At 38.0% G+C, this 19,769-nt stretch overlaps 1 protein-coding gene across 2 annotated transcripts in view; it reads right to left on the reverse strand.

Annotated features, from left to right (window-relative positions):
- LOC127424010 (protein bicaudal D homolog 2-like) overlaps nucleotides 1–19,610 on the reverse strand; it is a 57,937-nt gene extending 38,327 nt beyond the window's left edge. For both annotated transcript variants that reach the window (XM_051668768.1, XM_051668767.1), the window contains exon 1: nucleotides 19,152–19,610. In XM_051668768.1, the coding sequence (XP_051524728.1) occupies nucleotides 19,152–19,358 (207 nt within the window). In that variant the 5' untranslated portion in view covers nucleotides 19,359–19,610. The remainder of the gene's footprint in view (nucleotides 1–19,151) is intronic.
- Between the last annotated feature and the right edge of the window lie 159 nt (nucleotides 19,611–19,769).

Below are 19,769 nucleotides of genomic sequence, written 5' to 3' on the forward strand. Positions count from 1 at the left end.
ATAACAATGGTCATTATGGCCAAACAGTTCAATTTTTGTTTCATTAGACCACAGGACATTTCTCCAAAAAGTAAGATCTTTGTCCCCATGTGCACTTGCAAACTGTAGTCTGGCTTTTTTATGGCGGCTTTGGAGCAGTGGCTTCTTCCTTGCTGAGCAGCCTTTCAGGTTATGTAGATATAGGACTCGTTTTACTGTGGATATAGATACTTGTCTACCTGTTTCCTCCAGCATCTTCACAAGATCCTTTGCTGCTGTTCTGGGATTGATTTGCACTTTTCGCACCAAACTACGTTCATCTCTAGGAGACAGAATGCATCTCTTTCCTGAGTGGTATGATGGCTGCGTGGTCCCATAGTGTTTATACTTGCATACTATTGTTTGTACAGATAAACGTGGTACCTTCAGGCATTTGGAAATTGCCCCCAAAGATGAACCAGACTTGTGGAGGTCCACAATTTTATTTCTGAGGTCTTTTTATTTATTTTTATTTTCCCATGATGTCAAGCAAAGAGGCACTGAGTTTGAAGGTAGGCCTTAAAATACATCCACAGGTACACCTCCAATTCAGTACACCTATCAGAAGCTAATTGGCTAATTGTCTAAAGCAGGGATGGACAACTTTGAAGGGGGCAAGGGCCAACATTTTTTCTCCATTCTACCAAGGGGCCGGATTACAAATCCGCACTAACAATGTCCACCCCTTTACTCAATTTCCTCATTATTGTGGGTAATCTGTGCACAACTAATGCAATGTTCTTTTAAAGATTTTGTTACCTATATTAACATTTTTATTTAACAGTATTTATAAAAACTAATATAATTATTTTGTAACTTGCATTTTTACTAAAACATGCCGTTCACATGTACAAATTCATGTTCACTTTTAAAAGAAAATGTATCTCATTTGCATTGTCTACATTTGCAACAGACATACACACAAATGAACAGACAACATTTTCAACCCCACCTCATAAAACAGCTTATAGGTATTAGTAAAAATCTGAATATTATCATCAGTAACAATACTGGATACAAGAACATAACATTTCAGTGCATTAATACAAAATATTTCAGCAACCTCATTTCTGACCGGGAACATCCACACACCCCTACATTATCTTTGGGCTCCCAGGCAACCTTTGCTGCTTTGGTAAAAATCATACACAATTTCAGAGCTTGCCTAGGAAACCAGGAGTGTGTGTGTGTTTGTGTGAGTATATGTGTGTGGGTGTTTGTCTGAGCATGTGCACATGTCCGAGGACTTTGTGTGCAAGTACACATGCACAAATGTGCTCATCAGATGGTTGGACAGGCTCCTGAAAACTCTTTTTTTTTTCTTTTTTTGAAAGTCCCGCCCATTAATTAACTGACCGGGAACACAACAGGTGTAACAAAGTTAAATAAAACCTATAAAATGGTCCATATTTATTTTGTATTTTCAGATACCATATGTGAACAAACTCAAGAAATTTTATTCCAATTGAATTAAGAAAAAAAAAAAAAGAAAAAAAAAGGAAAAAGCTGTCTGGGTCAAAATGACCAGAACACAACATAAGAGTTAAGGACATAATTAAAAACAAATCTGCTGAATGTGTCGTTCAGTGATTTAGAAAACTGCCAACAAGTGTCCTACACAGCAGGCAGGTCATCTGTGATTGTGGGAGGTTTACAGATTGTTTGTTTTAGAGCTAACAGCTGTTCAGACATAGGTGTGGACATTCTAGAGTTTGTCAATAGTGCCACCACAGTTGTAAAGAGTATGTACTTGGGGTCCAAAATCTGAGACCACTAGTGGAAATTTTCTTATATTTTATTATCAAGACAACTTGAGTGAAAAGTTTAAAAGTACAAAACCTGATGATAGGCATCCTGTGTCCTCAATGTAAAAAAGGAAATCTGCCCATCCTTGCAAAGAGTTAATAATCAATAGCTTGGTTTACATACATGTATTTTTATGCAAATTTTGGAATATCAAATGAAATGCTCATTGAAAACACCAAGATGCAAATAAAATCTCCAAAACGGACATAAAAAACTTGTACGCTCACTTGAGGTGGATACATTTTTTATTCGATAAGACATGGGCATAAAGTACGATGGAAACACATTGACCTAATATATTCGTATAAAATTTCAAAAACAGATATGACTTTGCCTCAACAAGAGACACCGGCAACTGAATGCTAGAAACCATGAAATTCATCAGAGCGCTTTGTCTACATGCTCTATACCACAAGTCATTTATTACATTTAATAAAAGACACACAGTGGCTTCAACTTCCATTTTCATTTCTATTTTGCATCAGTTTCCCCAGAAGTGGTGATTTTGTTCTTTTAAACTCATGGGATGATAACACATCCTAATATCCATAGTTCCCTGCTATAGTATGCCAAAAACAGTGTGCCAATGGAGTAGTGCGTCTGAATCCTCAGTATTCATAAAACAGTAAGCTAGAAATACCCGGATGACCTAATATATTTGGTGAGATTCTGAAGTGCAGATCGACTGGACACTTAACGATCCCATAAGCCCTCGGTAGCTGAGGAGATGTCACGTCCAAAACACTGGATTTAAAAGAACGACGGTGAACCGCGAGTCGGGCGGTTCTTTTAAAATGTAAGTGATAAATATACCAAGAAAGTTGTCTCTTGTACTAAAATGGTGCTTGTTTTACAAAACCAGAGCGGATTATTACCACGGTTGTTGTTCTTACGTCATATATTCGGTTCATGTGAAAATGCCTATTTACCCGGATGAAGTATGTCCAGAATCTATTTATACTATTCACAAGCATACCTAAAAGAACGTACTGTTTTACAGGCCAAGAAGTGCATCCTTCATCAAATACAGAACCTACTGTGACAGTACGCGATTTAGGAGGCAGTGATGGTCTAAACTGCACAACATGAAATTACATTAGAAACATTTATTGAATACGATACATATTCATGATTTGCACCGCAGCCCAACCAAACGTTTGCACGCGAGCAAACAAAATGGCCTAGCTGTCATAGGTGCACACACGGTGTGAGGAGCACTTGTTCTTTAAGCCAGGGTCAGGAGGCAGGTTACTAAAGGTCATGACCTCTGTGTTGGACCACACTGCAGTGGAATGCAGCACAGACACAGGAATGGGTGGAAACTAATCATGCCCACAGCAGAAAAGAAGGAACATATTACAGTAAATGAACCCAGTCAAACTTCAGATAAGCTCACAGAGTCAGTGTTTGGGATTGACAACTGTATTTATTAATAGGCGCAAGTCTTGAATTGTCCTGTTCATACAACAGCTTACAGTGGCATCTTGAATACCAAACTGGTCTCATAGAATCACGTTGCTTTTAGGGATGTGCAAGATTAGTTGACTAAACGGTGCTTAAATTACTGATATTCTTACATTTTAAATATAATTACTAATAAAATTGTGAAAAAGAGGATATCTGAAGCCGATGTTTACAAAGCTTCATTTCACCTCAGGCTGCACGTGCTTCCCTCTCTCAATGTCTTTTCGCAAGATGAGCAGCTGTGGAAATCACTTCTGTGGTGTGGGATGCGGATTTTCGAAACGTTGGCTTGCAAGTCACTATGGATGTTTTCACATTTGTGTCTTCTTTAAATCTATGTGTGCTTGTTGGTTATTTTCACACCGAGCTGGCTTTTTCAAGTGCAGGATTATCGCCTCAGGTGGGTCAGGTCCCATCTTTCACCGGACTACAGATAGAGCGATTATATCGGTTTTACTGATTAATCGGTGCCAATAGTTGCTTTTTGGAACTATCAGTTATCGGCAAAAATCTATGGCGATAGTTACCCTTAGTTTTAATCAAGTGAAAGTAGGCTTTAAACAGGTTAATTTGGTAAATACTTAAATATGCCCGCGTTATGCACCAAATCTTCATTTTTTTCAGGTTATTATTGAGATTTTGGTTGAAAAACAAACTGCTGGGTTTTTATTCATTTTGGACTCTTATAGCCTCAATGTCTGTGCCCGTCATATTAAGGAAAGACATTCATTTTTTTTTACATTCTATAAATACATTTTAAAAACTATAATCGGCCGATTAATCAGTTATTGGCCTTTTCCACCACCTTAGTTATCAGTAGCGTCAAAATCCACTATTGGCCGACCTCTACACGTTGTTGACGCTCTATGTTGACGTTAATTTTGCTCATCAAAAATGTATGCTCTGAGTAAGTAGACTAGAAAATGACTATTTAAGTCTAGGTTTGTAAATTATTTTTACCCTGCTGATCATGAAGACTATTTTCAACTGCTATCTTTTGTTCTGTGAGCGTGTCATGTTTAGAACAATTCAGTAGGTTTATTGTACATTTCTCACAGGCCTATTTTTTTTTTACATGATAAATGTTATTGGTTAACATTCTTAACCAAAAAGCTGTCATATTAAATCATAATGCATGTCGTGAAATAAGCGCAACTTTTCAGTGCATTTTTTCTCTCTTACATTTGGCTTGCCTGTTAATTATTTTCAACAATGTCCTGACTGTTTTAATATGTTAAGTAATTTTACTTGGTGAATTCCATTTAGAATAGCACTATCGGTCCTGCAATATTCGTTCAATTGTTTTCAATAAATGTCTGTATTTGCTAACATTGAAGGGATAGTTCACACAAAAATGAATATTCTCTCATTATTTACTCACCCTCATGATATTCCAGGTGTGTATGACTTTCTTTCTTCACCAGAACACGTTTGAAGAAAATTAGGAAAATATTCGGTTATAATAAGTGAATGGAGATTTCTCTTTTGAAGCTCCAAAAAGAACAGACAGTCAGTGTACTGACTCCAGCGGTTAAATTAATGTCTTCTAAAGTGATACGATCACTTTTGGTGTGAAAAAATATCAATATTTAAGTACTTTTTAACTATAATCTAACAGATAAGCTTCATGAGAGGGTGGAGTCCAAGCAGTCTCTCGTGAAGTATTCGCGTTGCCATGTTACGGACGTAATCTCACGTTCTCCACTCGGTTGAGACATCCAGGATGAGCACACAAACGCACCATTGTGAGTGAAGAAACAGATAAATACAGATCTAAACCAAAACCTACTAAGCTTCTGTAAGCGTTCCTTCTACTCTTTTGTAACAAGCACTGCTCTTCCGGCAGTTCTTGCATTTTTCACACGATTACATCACACGCGCTTACCACTCCTGACCGCAGGCATGATTTAGAGTTAAAATAAATACTTAAATATTGATCTTTTTTCACATCAAAAGCGATCGTGTCGCTTTAGAAGACATTAATTTAACTGCTGGAGTCATATGGATGACATTTATGCAGACTGTCTGTGATTTTTGGAGCTTCAAAAGAGAAATCTTCATTCACTTGCATTTTAAGGACCTACTGAGCTGAGATATTTTGCTGTTTTTCTTTTTTTTTTTATGTGTTCTGGTGAAGAAAGAAAGTCATACACACCTGGGATATCATGAGTGTGAGTAAATGATGAGGGAATTTTCATTTTTGGGTTGATTAAATATTTTAAATGGGTCACATAAACGCACAATGTTTTTGACTGTTTTCTGAGGGTTTCTTATGTCGATCAGTCGACAAATCAGTCTTTCCGCATAGTTACTATACCTACATTCTTGCAAAATTACTTTTACGTGGTTCTTTGTACGTATTGTTGCGGTTTTCTGGTGAAATGAACACTAGAGGTGCTACAACCACAATTACTTTTATTTCCTTTTACACAAATCACGAGTAAAGCGGCAGATTATCAGTTCATAAACACTTACTTTTCACCCTATTTGACACAGTGCCGGGGACTAAAACTGAATATTTTTTCCTTCCGGTTCTGAAGTTCCACAGCCTCCTTTCCAAATGGTTACTGGTTATAACAAAATGAAAGAACGGTTAATAACGTTCCTTTTAAAATGACAATACTCTACGCTAAGGGGTGGGTGAAACACTTATTGCAGTGTTTCCAGATCTCGCAAGGAAAATGGTCTGGAAAAACAAGCCCAAAATATGCCACTTGACTCACCAAATTAAGCGAAAATAAGCATTACTTTTTTGCCTGTGTGGTGGATTTATCGGCATAGAAATCATAACAGAACATAGAGTTAACTACAATTTTAGGCAGCATCAAATCTGTATTAATGCATCATATCTAACAATAAAATGAGAAATGTACTAATAAAGTTTTCTTGTATCTAGATTAGCCCATGTAGTAATTATACATAGTTGTTAAAAAGGTCTTCATCCACAAGAGGCAATCAGGCAAAGAAATGTGTACAGACTGAATGTTTGATCTCGTCTGGAGGGACTTGAGTTAGTCAACTCAACAGCGTTTAGGATCTGTCCAAAATCTTCAACATTCATTGTTCTAAGTGTGAAAAGAGATGAATACTGGCCATTTAACTCTGTCAACATTACCACAGCTGAGCAAGAAAATGTGTAACATTTACAACACAACAATAAACTCACAAAGCTACCATACGGATAAACACTTTTACTTTAAGATTGCTTTCACACTTGGTTCGATTGCTTGGACAGAACCAAGTTTGTTCCACCCCCCTGTCCCCTGCCCCCACTGATCTCTGTTCACATAAAAAGTTCTGGGTCCGGACCGTGGTCCGATTACGTCATCAACGTGAGTACAAGCGGCAGCTGTTTACCACTGTAACTAGGCAACAACTCAAGACATCAGCTTCTCTATGTTAAGTACTGATCTCTGGATTTATCACCAAAACTTTACATGTACAAAACGACAATTATGTTTGTCTGCCACGGATGCATTGAATGTGCAATGATGTGAAGAATATTAGCGTTTGTCTGCCGCAAGCCCGCGGATGTGTTGCAAGAGTGAAGAATGTGAGCTGCTCTCTAAAGGTGATTTATTTGGACAAGCTGGTATGAGAAATTCATTAAACCATAATAACTGCGATCGGGAATCTGCAAAGATGCGAATTATCCATCATCAACAGTGGTTCACTTCCACGATTTAGTGCGACTGCATTCACATTAGCAGCGAACCGCACCGGAGTTCACACGAACCGTACTCCAGACCACCATTTCAAGCGGACTCGGATGCGGTTTGCAGGTGCGTACCCAAGTTCAGAAAACAGCGTTCACATTATCCAAACGAACTGAACTTTGACGTCATTCGAACTCGGGTGCACACCAAAAGTGCTAGAGTGAAAGCACCCTAATGTTCAACCTAGCACACAAACATACACAAACCACCATGTCATGCAATCAAATGGAAGATCTTGTATTATTTTCAGAGCACGCATTTGTGTAGGTGAATCATTTGAATATCATGACTGTATCATTTCAAACTGTTTTATATCAGTAGTTCTGAACTTGTGGGTCGCGACCCAAACAATCTAATTGGCACAAATTCATTTGACAATTGGTAGAAGCTAGACAAATTAGGCAGATGTCAGTCCTCAAAATCTACAAACAAACCTACACATGGTAAAAGAAAATACAACCCATACTAGGCTTACATTCAGTAGGGATTCATGAGTAAATCACACTTCTGCTGTTCTTTAGGCATTTATAAAATTTTGGCTTTTACTACTTCATGTTAATAATAGGGCTGCCAATCAATTATCTGCTCATCGTGCCTTATACTACATTTAATCATTTATTAATCAAATGAATTGCAATTAATCACATTTCAATATTTGCTGAAAAAGACCACCAAATAAAGATAATTCAATATAAATAATACATAAGATTTAAATATATCACATTATTGTGGAAAAGAGTAAGTAAAACATTGATTAGACAATACAAAAAAAAAAAAAAAAAAAATGGCTTTAGAAATTCATATATTGTTTTTTATTCCCATATCATTGAGAGAGTTAATCATCTATCCTTTTCTCACAGGATGCGTTCTTGCATTCCGTCTCAGCTATTTTTAATTATTGGTCTATGTACATGTGCATCAGCTGGACACTTTTGGGGTATCTCACTGCTTTTCAGCATCACAAACAGCGCTTATTAGGACACTATGTACAGTTAAAAGTAGTTCAAACTTTGAAAATCGTGTCTGGAGATCCCTGCATTCTGTTGTGTTTCGTCCCACTGTCAAGAACACATCCTGTGTGAACGGCTCTCATTCTGTGGCTGCACTGCTTGTGAGGTGTGTTGAGGCGTGCCGACTGCCCCCTGCTGGGTCCTAAAGCAAAACCAGTTGAGAATAGGGCTGAGCAATAGGACGATGTAATCGGATATCGACGATATCTTACAAATATGCCAATGCCGATTGCGACACTCATTGACAGATGATGATAGACAATATCGGGAAATGGCAAAACCATGGATCTTGTGAATGCAACTCTGCAGGTTCAGTAATATATATCTTTGTATTAAAGACACAAAGACGAAAGTGATTAAATCATAAAATAATACAAGACATGTTCACCTTGAACCTAAAATTTAGTTTTATTTCATTTTCTTTAGGCAGCATTAACTGTACTCAAAAAGCAATACAAACACAAATAAGATAAGAACAAACATTTGGCAGCACTATTTTGGGAACACAAGGGAATTTATTAGGCTTATTTATTATGATTACTATTGTCTTTACATTTATAACTGTCTTTAATTCTTAATAGAGGTGTAACGGTTCAGTTTGTATCACGGTTTTAGGGTCACGTTTCGGTACTGTTCGGTATTTGCTTTTATTCAGAAAAAAATATTATTGCCAAATCCAAAGAATAATCTATTTGGTAAACACTTTTTTTTTAAGGTTTGCCCTTAAATAACAATTATTGTTTTACAACAATAACCATACTTTAACCATGTTATTTGTAGTAAAATCATACGTGATGAGGAGGAGGGCGTGGCCGGGCCATGCTGGAACTTACATTTACTGTTCAGCCGGTTCCCACCTCCTCCTTGCCCATCCTTAACTGTTACATCATAGTAAACACATTTTAAACATGGTTACTGTCATGGTTACAATATGTAGTAAAATCATGGTTACTACATAGAAACCATGGTTATTTGTATCAAAACCATGATTTCTGTTCAGAAAACCATGGTGACAGCAGTCATGTTTACTACAATATGGGTGTAACGATCCAACGATCTGGATCGATGCATCGATCCAATAACCAACGATCCAATGTTATCGATACAACACGTAAATATCGATATAGACATTTTTTTTAAAGACGCACCTTTATTTTAATACTCTTATGTCAGCCACGTCCATACGCATTTCCATCAGGCAATGAAGCAACCTTATAACATTCATTTCACTTTATGAGCGCTAAATATGCTTTGGGACAAGGATGTGCGCAGGGTCTGTGAAGCCAAATGGCGTTCTGCTCTCTGTGCGCACGCGTCAAACGGGCTTCCCGCGAAATGCGAGCTCCAGACCAGAGACAGGATCAGTGCGCGCGCGTCAACCGGGCACCGTGGATGGGTGATACCACTTATTTTCTTTTTGATCCGATACCAATAATAAAAGTCTAATATCGTCGATATCGATACTAATACCGATACTTCTATTAAATTTATTTTTTTGTGATTTCTTGGGATAAAATTGATAATTTAAAATATTATTTTTAGTCATAATTCAAATCATTATTATATTTTTTTTTACATTTGTGAGCCTAAACAGAAAATTATTAGACTTCTGTTTTGTTTACCCTTACAAAAATTAACCATGGTTTCACTAAAGTAATATAGTTTAACCATGGTATTTAGTTTAACCATATTTACCACACAATTAACCATGGTTACTACTACAATATTACTGTAGTAAAGCCATGGTTTCAGTCCAAAAAAAAAAAAAAACATGGTTACTACAAAAATATTACTGTAGGAAATCCATGGTTAACTATTTTTTTAATTACTTATTAACAACAACCACACACAAACTCATTATAAGAAATGTCACCTTTAGATATGTTGTTATTTTAGCATGAATTTACTCCAGAAGCTGTTCCTCTGAACGTCTTGACAACGCCGACATTCTGAACAGCAGTAACGAGGGAAAGAGAAACACCTGCTGCCCAGCACCAGCATCAGTTATAAGACTTCACACATCGACACATCAACACCCTTACTAACATTTATCCCACTTAACTGTAACAGAAGTTTTCATTACAACTGTGGAAGTTGTAGCCAAGAAAACCGTGAATAGCACGGATAGCTGGAAACAAGTCATGGGTATGTAAGTACTTTGAACTGGATTAAACTGAAAAATAAGCTGTAATCAAACGATTGATGATCACTTGTGTGAGACATTATTTTTTATATTATTGTCTGTATAATTTTTTTCAACATCTGAAATACCTTATTTTGTTATGGAAATCCCAATGTGGATAATAAATTAGCATTTTTCAGATAGCTCAATAAAATATTCAAATGATATTTTGGTTGCATTTGAGGGCAAAATTTTTTTAATTGATTGTGTAAAATAGGCACATAATATCAGAATATCGATCGAACATCCCTGAATCAAATCAAATCAAAATCGTATCGCGGCACACTTTGAAGTATCGGCAAATATCGGATCGCAGGCCAAGAGAATCGATATAAGATCGAATCGTGATGAAATGTCCAATTTACGCCCCTACTACAATATTACAATAGTGGTATTAATATACATGGTTAATTTTCATCAGGGCCCTTTACTAAAAAAAAAAACGTTTTCTCTAATTACTAAATCAACATTTAAAATTAATACCTGCACTAATACACTACATGCATCAACATAAATTGCACAACATAAACTAGGGATGGGCATTCATCAATAATTTGGTATTTGAATATTTAAGCTCATAAAAATAATTAATACTCGGATATTCTATTATTTAAATGAAGGTAATTAACGAGAAAGAGACGTTGTAAAATTATTATTTTTTTGTCATAAAGATTGGTCACCATTTAAAAAAAAAACCAAGCTTCTAATTATATCAAAAACAAGCTTATATTATGTCCTGTGTTTTTTTGTTGAAAACATTTATACAAGCAATGCGTGAAAACAAAAAATTACAGAATGAAAGCATTTAAGCTCATGCAAAGTGAAGAAAAAGAAACCGCTAATAAAGTAGACTGATGCAATTAATGTAGCGGACGAATATAAACACTCGACAAATAATAGTTATATTTATACTATATCTCATGTCATGTTTTTGTTGAGAAAAACAAGCATATCCACATGCTCAGTAAACTATACTCATTTGTAAACACCAGTTTAAATGATGGAATGTCCCTTATCTCAGCTAGCATAGTCTTTCTCGGATGCCATGATTGTTGTTTACAGGAGCATCGCGGGGATTATGTTGTTACGGGGACGCTGCTTTCTGTTGAGCTGCACATTTATGGGAGTAAAGAGTACACCCTTATCCAGTATATACATTTAAACAGGAACCCAGCTTTCTTGCAGTCAGCCACATTCTCACAATAACCTGCTTTTTGGTGTCCATCTAAACATACTGACAGAACGGTTCGCTCATCAAATGTGATCAACGTCTGTCCACACTCAACAGCGCCACACAGTGCATTCTGTTATAACTGCCAGTTTTAGTTTGTGTGTTCAGGATTTAACATGCATCTCACTGTATATATGGCCGGCAAAGCAAAACTTTTTGAAATTCGAATAGTATTTTTATTTCTGAATAATTACTGCAGACGAATACTCGAGTATTCGACTATTTGTGCACATCCCTACTTCAAACTCAACATATGCTGTACATCACTATAAAAGGAATAACTTTGCTATTAAAATGCATACGAGAAGTGATGTGATAATGCTGCTCGAGTATTTTAATAATACGTGGAAATCCCACATGAACACCCCAAGCGCTTAAGTTATTGTTTCATGTCTGCTTAAAAATGGAAGGGAGTGTGTGCAGTTTCGGCTCACCTGCGGCTCTTTCTCTGGGTGATGTCGGCATAAATGATTAATCATGTATCAATGTATTGCTATAATGGCATCTTAATGGCATTACTCAAAGCACATTATTGACCCTTGTGATAGATTACAGCCGCGTGAGGAAACAGGAAGAACTTGTGTGCGTGTTTTAAATAAACCCTCATGTGCATTATTGACATATATTACCAGTATAGAGCACTCGTGTCGAGCGATGTCTGCAAAAAAGTCCCTGTTTTGTAAACATCTTTTGACCATCGCTGTTGTAATTGACTGCAAAAAGAAAATGTTTCCATACAGGAGACCTGAATAACACAGGGGGCTTCTATATCAGCGGCTCCTTTTCTCCGCTTGCCATTTTCAACTACACACAACGTGCGCAGAACAGTGATGTCATCAAGTTGACCCACGAGAAACACAGTCGGAGCATATCCATCTTCAGATACATTCAGGTGCATTAGTGGAGGTTGTAACTGTGCCTGTCTGTTTGATGATTTGTTTTCTTTACCAAAACTTGTGCTCCAGATGTATCATTAAACTTGAGGTGAACCGACCGCGGTACCAATGCTTCCCGAGCCGTGGGTGACGCACTGTACGGTCCTTTTTTTACCGAGAAACGTTACACTCCTAGCTCTTAATCTGTAGGCTATTAGTAATTTTCCACCTGTTGTTGTTGACGGATACTTGCGTGATGGCAAATGGGGCCGTTGGAGATGGTAAATGTTTGGATTTGGTGAGGTGGTTATGTATTTTTAACCACTTTGTTATTTTAATTGCTTTTTTCGATTAGTTTAAAGTGCATTTTAAATTAAGAAATGCCTTTTAAGTTTTTCGTGTTTCAATAAACTAATTACATTTTTAAAGCAAAATAAATAAAGCAAAAATATTCACCGACCCTCAGCATATCACCCAGCCCTAGCTGAGAACAACTGCAACTGCTGTTTTTAGGCTATTACAATAGACATGTCAGGACATGTTAGGGCATGTTATCCGAATCAAATCCATCAACAGAAAATGACTGAATGAATTCCTGAATGGTTCATTTTCCCAGCGAGTGCACACACAGGATGTGAGTGTGTAGGACAGTAGCGGTGGGAACCTAACCTAATTAATTTCATTAATTTCTTTTAAAAAAAAATGTGTTAAAAGATTGCATGAGAAGCTCCCTTGTATCCAAACTGTGTCGCAATATTCCAAGAAATTATTTCTTATGTTGTTTACGAGTCTCTAATTTGGAGTCCAAGTCAAGTCTATTTTTTGTGACTTAAGTGCGACTCAAGTCCAAGTTTCAGACTCAAGTTTCACCTCTACATACAGTATTTTAGACTGTGATACATTTTCAGATGATTTACAGGCCTATGAAACGTCAATCAAAACCTAAATGAATTAATAATTTTTGAAGTGATTGAAGAGCAGGGTAGGACTACTGGGTCCCATTTTTGTATGTGTGCGCATGCTTGATTTTTTAAGAATGACATCTTTTCAACAAAACATCATAATTGTAAATCTATCTCAGTTACTCTGATTTCAAGAAGTGTTTGCAAACTGATAGAGATGTCCTGATACCATTTTTTTGAGAACGAGTAAGAGTACTGGTCATTTTTTTTTTAGTACTCTCCGATACCGAGTCTGATACCTGTTTTTTTTTTTTTTTTCAATATCAGCAGTTTATTTCAATTTTATCATCAAAATTGTTTAAATAAATGAATAAATTAAAACTTTAATAAAATGAAAGTATAACAATTAATTTTCAACATGAAATTGTATTATTTTTATCAAATAAAATGATTTTATACAGAACCTCACAGCACAATCCTAAATACAACATTGCAGTTATTTTTGTCAAATAAAGTGCTGCATAATAGAGCATCACAGATGTGAGATTTTGCTTAAATATAACGTAGTTACTATTGATTTATTATTATTATTATTAGTAGTAGTATAACTGAATATCACATAACTATACAGTAGTGATCTATTTCTGTCAAGTTTTTTTCATTTAAATGTAGCTTTTATTTTGAAGTGTTTCTGTGTTGTTAGTAGTGATGGGAAGTCTGATTCTTTTCCACGAACCGGTTCTTTCGGACGGTTCATTTCAATGAACCAGTTCAAAAAACAGATTCACCAGTTCATTTATGTCATCACGTAATGACATCACTGTACATAATGCTAATACACTGGCATCTTGAATGTCATCAGTGTTTCATTCAGTGATCTTACAATACATCCGACATTAAGGTTTTGCACCTAAAGCACCCAATACTGACACTGATGTACAAACGTGGATGTTCTACGTTTCTGGTACGTAGTCTTAAACTAGTCTTAATCAACTCACCCTTTTTTACAGAAACCATGATCCAGCTCATCACAACTTAAGATACACTACATTGCCAAAAGTATTCGCTCACCCATCCAAATAATTGAATTCAGGTGTTCCAATCACTTCCATGGCCACAGGTGTATAAAATGAAGCACCTAGGCATGCAGACTGCTTCTACAAACATTTGTGAAAGAATGGGCCGCTCTCAGGAGCTCAGTGAATTCCAGTGTGGTACTGTGATAGGATGCCACCTGTGCAACAAGTCCAGTCATGAAATTTCCTCGCTGCTAAATATTCCACAGTCAACTGTCAGTGGTATTATAACAAAGTGGAAGCGATTGGGAATGACAGCAACTCAGCCACGAAGTGGTAGGTCACGTAAAATGACAGAGCGGGGTCAGCGGATGCTGAGGCGCATAGTGCGCAGAGGTCGCCAACTTTCTGCAGAGTCAATCGCTACAGACCTCCAAAGTTCATGTGGCCTTCAGATTAGCTCAAGAACAGTGCGTAGAGAGCTTCATGGAATGAGTTTCCATGGCCGAGCAGCTGCATCCAAGCCATACATCACCAAGTGCAATGCAGAGCGTCGGATGCAGTGGTGTAAAGCACACCGCCACTGGACTCTAGAGCAGTGGAGACGCGTTCTCTGGAGTGATGAATCACGCTTCTCCATCTGGCAATCTGATGGACGAGTCTGGGTTTGGCGGTTGCCAGAAGAACGGTACTTGTCTGACTGCATTGTGCCAACTGTGAAGTTTGGTGGAGGGGGGATTATGGTGTGGGGTTGTTTTTCAGGAGCTGGGCTTGGCCCCTTAGTTCCAGTGAAAGGAACTATGAATGCTTCAGCATACCAAGAGATTTTGGACAATTCCATGCTCCCAACTTTGTGGGAACAGTTTGGGGATGGCCCCTTCCTGTTCCAACATGACTGCGCACCAGTGCACAAAGCAAGGTCCATAAAGACATAGATGAGCGAGTTTGGTGTGGAAGAACTTGACTGGCCTGCACAGAGTCCTGACCTCAACCCGATAGAGCACCTTTGGGATGAATTAGAGTGAAGACTGCGAGCCAGGCCTTCTCGTCCAACATCAGTGTCTGACCTCACAAATGCACTTCTGGAAGAATGGTCAAAAATTCCCATAAACACACTCCTAAACCTTGTGGAAAGCCTTCCCAGAAGAGTTGAAGCTGTTATAGCTGCAAAGGGTGGGCCGACGTCATATTAAACCCTATGGATTAAGAATGGGATGTCACTTAAGTTCATATGCGTCTAAAGGCAGATGAGCGAATACTTTTGGCAATATAGTGTATATTCTGCATGCACAATACTCAATAGTAAAATTCATTTACATCTCTCGATTGAAACATTTCGCCCCCACATTCAAGTCCTCGGTTCACACATGCTCATCAGCTGTTCACTGATCAGCAGTTCTCAGTATTATGTCCGAAAGAAGCGATTCTCAGATCAGTGTACTGGTGACTCGAGAACTCCTGTGATCGACTCAATGTACTGTTGACTCAAGAGCTGCTGTCCCCGGATCAGTGTACTGTTGACTCAAGAGCTGCTGTCCCCGGATCAGTGTACTGTTGACTCAAGAGCTGCTGTCCCTGGATCAGTGTACTGTTGACACGAGTGCTGCTGTCCCTGGATCAGTGTTCTGTTGACTCGAGAGCTGCTGTCCCTGGATCAGTGTACTGTTGACTCGAGAGCTGCTGTCCACGGATCAGTGTACTGTTGACTCGAGAGCTGCTGTCCCTAGATCAGTGTACTGTTGACGCGAGTGCTGCTGTCCCTAGATCAGTGTACTGTTGACATGAGTGCTGCTGTCCCTGGATCAGTGTACTGTTGACTCGAGAGCTGCTGTCCCCGGATCAGTGTACTGTTGACGCGAGTGCTGCTGTTCCTGGATCAGTGTACTGTTGACTCGTGAACTGCTTTGCTGTCCCGGGATCAGTGTACTGTTGACTCCAGAACTGTTCGATTTGTGAACTACTTTGAGCGGTTCATTGCAAGGAAGAGTTAGGAAAAGCAGATATCACCAGTTCTACGATCATATTACTCCCGGTTATTGGCTCATTTCGAGTGGGAGTGTCATGCATGTCTGAGAAACAGGTTAAGATAGAGTAACTTATGGATCAGTGTCGACTCAAGACGTGAATTGTTTCAAACGATTCAGTCCAATCTGGTGAACTAGTTCAGTTCGTTCACTAAAAGAACCAGTTCAAAAGAATGATTCGTTCACGAACTGGACATCACTAGTTGTTAGACCAAGGAGCTCTGATGTAATGATGGCAGATTCCCAATCTGGAAAAGCCGGTCGCTACGTGAATCACAGTGATTATTAAACCGCAAAAGGCTACTATTTAAATAACTAAATAAATATATTTAGTCTGTATATGACTCGTGTTAAAAACTGAATTAGCACTCTGCCTGCTTTCATCTGCTAGAAACAGAGCATGCGATGCTCATAATAGTGTTTTCCGTGTATGAGTCAAGGATCTCTAAAGGTATGAGTAGTTTGTGTCTCTGCACCCGACTGATGCACACTCTGGGGAGGGCACGCTCGTCCCTCACACGCACACTTGCTGCAGCTAGATTATAACGTGATGGCTCGTGAGGTATTGAATCATAATATACAGTATGTGTCACTGTGTGTTTCTTACCGTAAAGAAAATCGACAATACACAGCTTTATTTAAAGGAGACGGTTTATTTTTTGTGAGTTAAAGATGGATTGAAGAGAACAGTAAGCTGAGAGAGGGTAGTCTTCACCCCATTATTCATTTTTGATTTGTTTTTGTTTTGGCTTGTTTTCTAATATAAATATCTAAAACTCCTTTAAAACAACGTACATTTACTTTAGCAGCTATACTGATGAATATTTTCAATTTTTTTATCTGAGAATGTTGAATATATTATTAAAAATACAAATATTTTAAAATATCTAAAAATCCTTTTAAAAAAAGATGTATTAATAAATCTGTATATAAGATATAATATAATATAATATTGTATATGTTGCTTCTCAAGTAAATGTATCTTGTTTTAAGGATTTTTAGACAATTTTAAATGGAAAACAAGACAAAAACACTTGATAACAATAGGACAAAAGCTGAACAATCGGTTAATAGCTAATGATTAATCATTGCAATAATAGCCAGAATAGACGAATAATCGTTCTAATAATCGTTAGAATAGTCGATTATCAAAATAATCGTTAGTTGCAGCCCTATATCAGACCCGATTCCGATACCAGTATCATCAGTGCATCCCTACAAACTTGACACAACAGCATCGCTTGTTCAGTTAAACTACTTGACTGCTTACAAATGTAGGACACACTGAATAATAAGTGCTAACAAATTTTAATCAGCTGGCGAAGAAAGATGTGATATGTGACAGGAAATTAATTATCCAGCTCCAAAATGCAGGGAAGTTCAGGCTAGAAACTGACATGACCTAAAACTGGTCTGGGCTCAGTTCCAACACATTTATGGATATCTTAACAATAGACTGAAACAAACAGATCTCACCACAGATCAGTGATACAAACACACTAGATTCCACAGTCCACAGGGCTGCTTCATCAATCTCCTGTGAATCAGCAGGCAAACCTCTGTGTGGAAATATCAGGCAATTCTCTGGCTGCGACCACAGTGTGATGAGCGAGTACAGTGAAGTCATTTATCTGCAGTTCAGCCCCCCCATCCACATTCCCATAATTCCTGTTTAGGTCACAACTTGTCTGGCCGTTAAGGCGGGGGAAAAACTTCCCGCAAAAATTCAAAGCAATCCTGTCACATTTCACTGTTAAGCATGACGTATTTGCAAGATTCTGCTGTAAAAAAGCTTTCCTTCTAATGCAAGTCTAACAAGTCATGATTAATATACAGGAAGGCCAGTGGATACTATTTCTGCATGCTGCATACTCAGAAAAGCAACTTTGGCAGATTTATAAATGATCATCTGAAACCAGTTGAAACAGTCTTGATTAGAAAGAAGCTACTCTGTTCATTCAATAGTCAGCTTAACCCAGAAATGTTTTCTGTATCCTGGAGGAGGAAGGAAGAGGAGCAATGAGTGAGTCTGTCAATTTTTTGTGAAGGATGTTGAAAAGGGGTCCTTGCAAATACTGAGGACATGTGACTTTATATAAAAACTCACAATATTTATCTAAAAATTATCATGGCAGCTGACCATGACACCAGTGTTCCTTTCTTTTTAATGTTATTTTAATTATTTCTACAAGCTGAAAAATGTAAAATAAAAGTAATATTTTAGAAAAAAACAAACAAACAAACATGGAAATGTATTTATGAGCACCCTAACGTTTTGGAAAATATATAGCAATTAATTTATTATCAGAAGTACCTTTTTATTTTTGCCTTTTTTAGGTTTAAATAGGGGTGAACAATATTTATATTGAACAAGAAAGTCTTTAACAGTGAAACAAGGCAAAAAAATGCAATAAAAATAGAAACTTGTTTAAAGATCAAGGATAGAAGGTGTGCAAATTCTTAAATCTGTTAGAGAACCAATGCAACGAAATAGCTATTATTATTGTTGAGCCATTTGAAATCGTTCTATGATAAACATGAATGGTATGATATACAATAACAATGTCATTTCATCATACCAACTACATAATGAAGTCATTTCAATGCATGAACTACATAATGAAAGCATTTCACCATGTGCACAACATAAGGTAATTTCGCCTTATCAACTAGAAAGTGACGTCATTTCACAACAACAGCAACTACAGCACACAATGACAGCATTTTCACCGTAAATACTCACAATGACGTCATTACACTATAGAAGTACGTAATGACAGCATTTCCCCATATCAATATAATCTCACTGCGCCAAATCAACTAGCGCAGCGACGTCATTCAACACAATGAAGAATGCGCATCGATTAGATCTAATAAATAAATCAGCTGCAGGTTTCCGGCCGTTACCTCTCGCAGCTGCTCCAGCTCTTGGCGGACGCTCTCATATTCCGCCTCCAACTCATCGTACTGCTGCTTGAGCAGCTGTTTTTCCTCAAGCACCGCCAGACCGTACTCCGCCGCCTGGATCTTCTCCTGCGTGGTTTCGGCCAGCTCCCGGGACAGCCGCTCCATCTCCGCCCGCATCATCCAGTCACGCTGCTGCTCTGCGGACATCTTTAACGGCAGAAGCTTTCAGATTCTTCTGTGCGTGCACGGCATGATTCACACGCGTATCCACCTTCGCTCGTATATAGTTCTGCTCATGAAGTGCTTTATTTACTATTTTCTTTTTATTTCCAGGGGAAGAGGAGCTTGCTGTTTATTTCTCCATGGCTGCAGGTCGGTCACCTCCGCTCCTCTCCCCGTCAATAACATGGAAAAGAGAATCTGCTATCTACTGAGGCATCGGCCAGATTGTGGGTTTCCCTGGATTGAGGAGAGGATTTATGGGGGTTGTAGTTCCGTCTAACACCTTCATACTGTTGCAAACGGGAGCAGTGAACTCATATCCCATGATGACTCAGTATGGATGCCGGAAGCCCGTGTGAACCGGCTCCCTGTGCGTGACGTGGAGATCTCTTTATA

The sequence above is a fragment of the Myxocyprinus asiaticus genome, chromosome 33, assembly GCF_019703515.2.
Source record: "Myxocyprinus asiaticus isolate MX2 ecotype Aquarium Trade chromosome 33, UBuf_Myxa_2, whole genome shotgun sequence".
NCBI classification, from domain to species: domain Eukaryota; kingdom Metazoa; phylum Chordata; class Actinopteri; order Cypriniformes; family Catostomidae; genus Myxocyprinus; species Myxocyprinus asiaticus.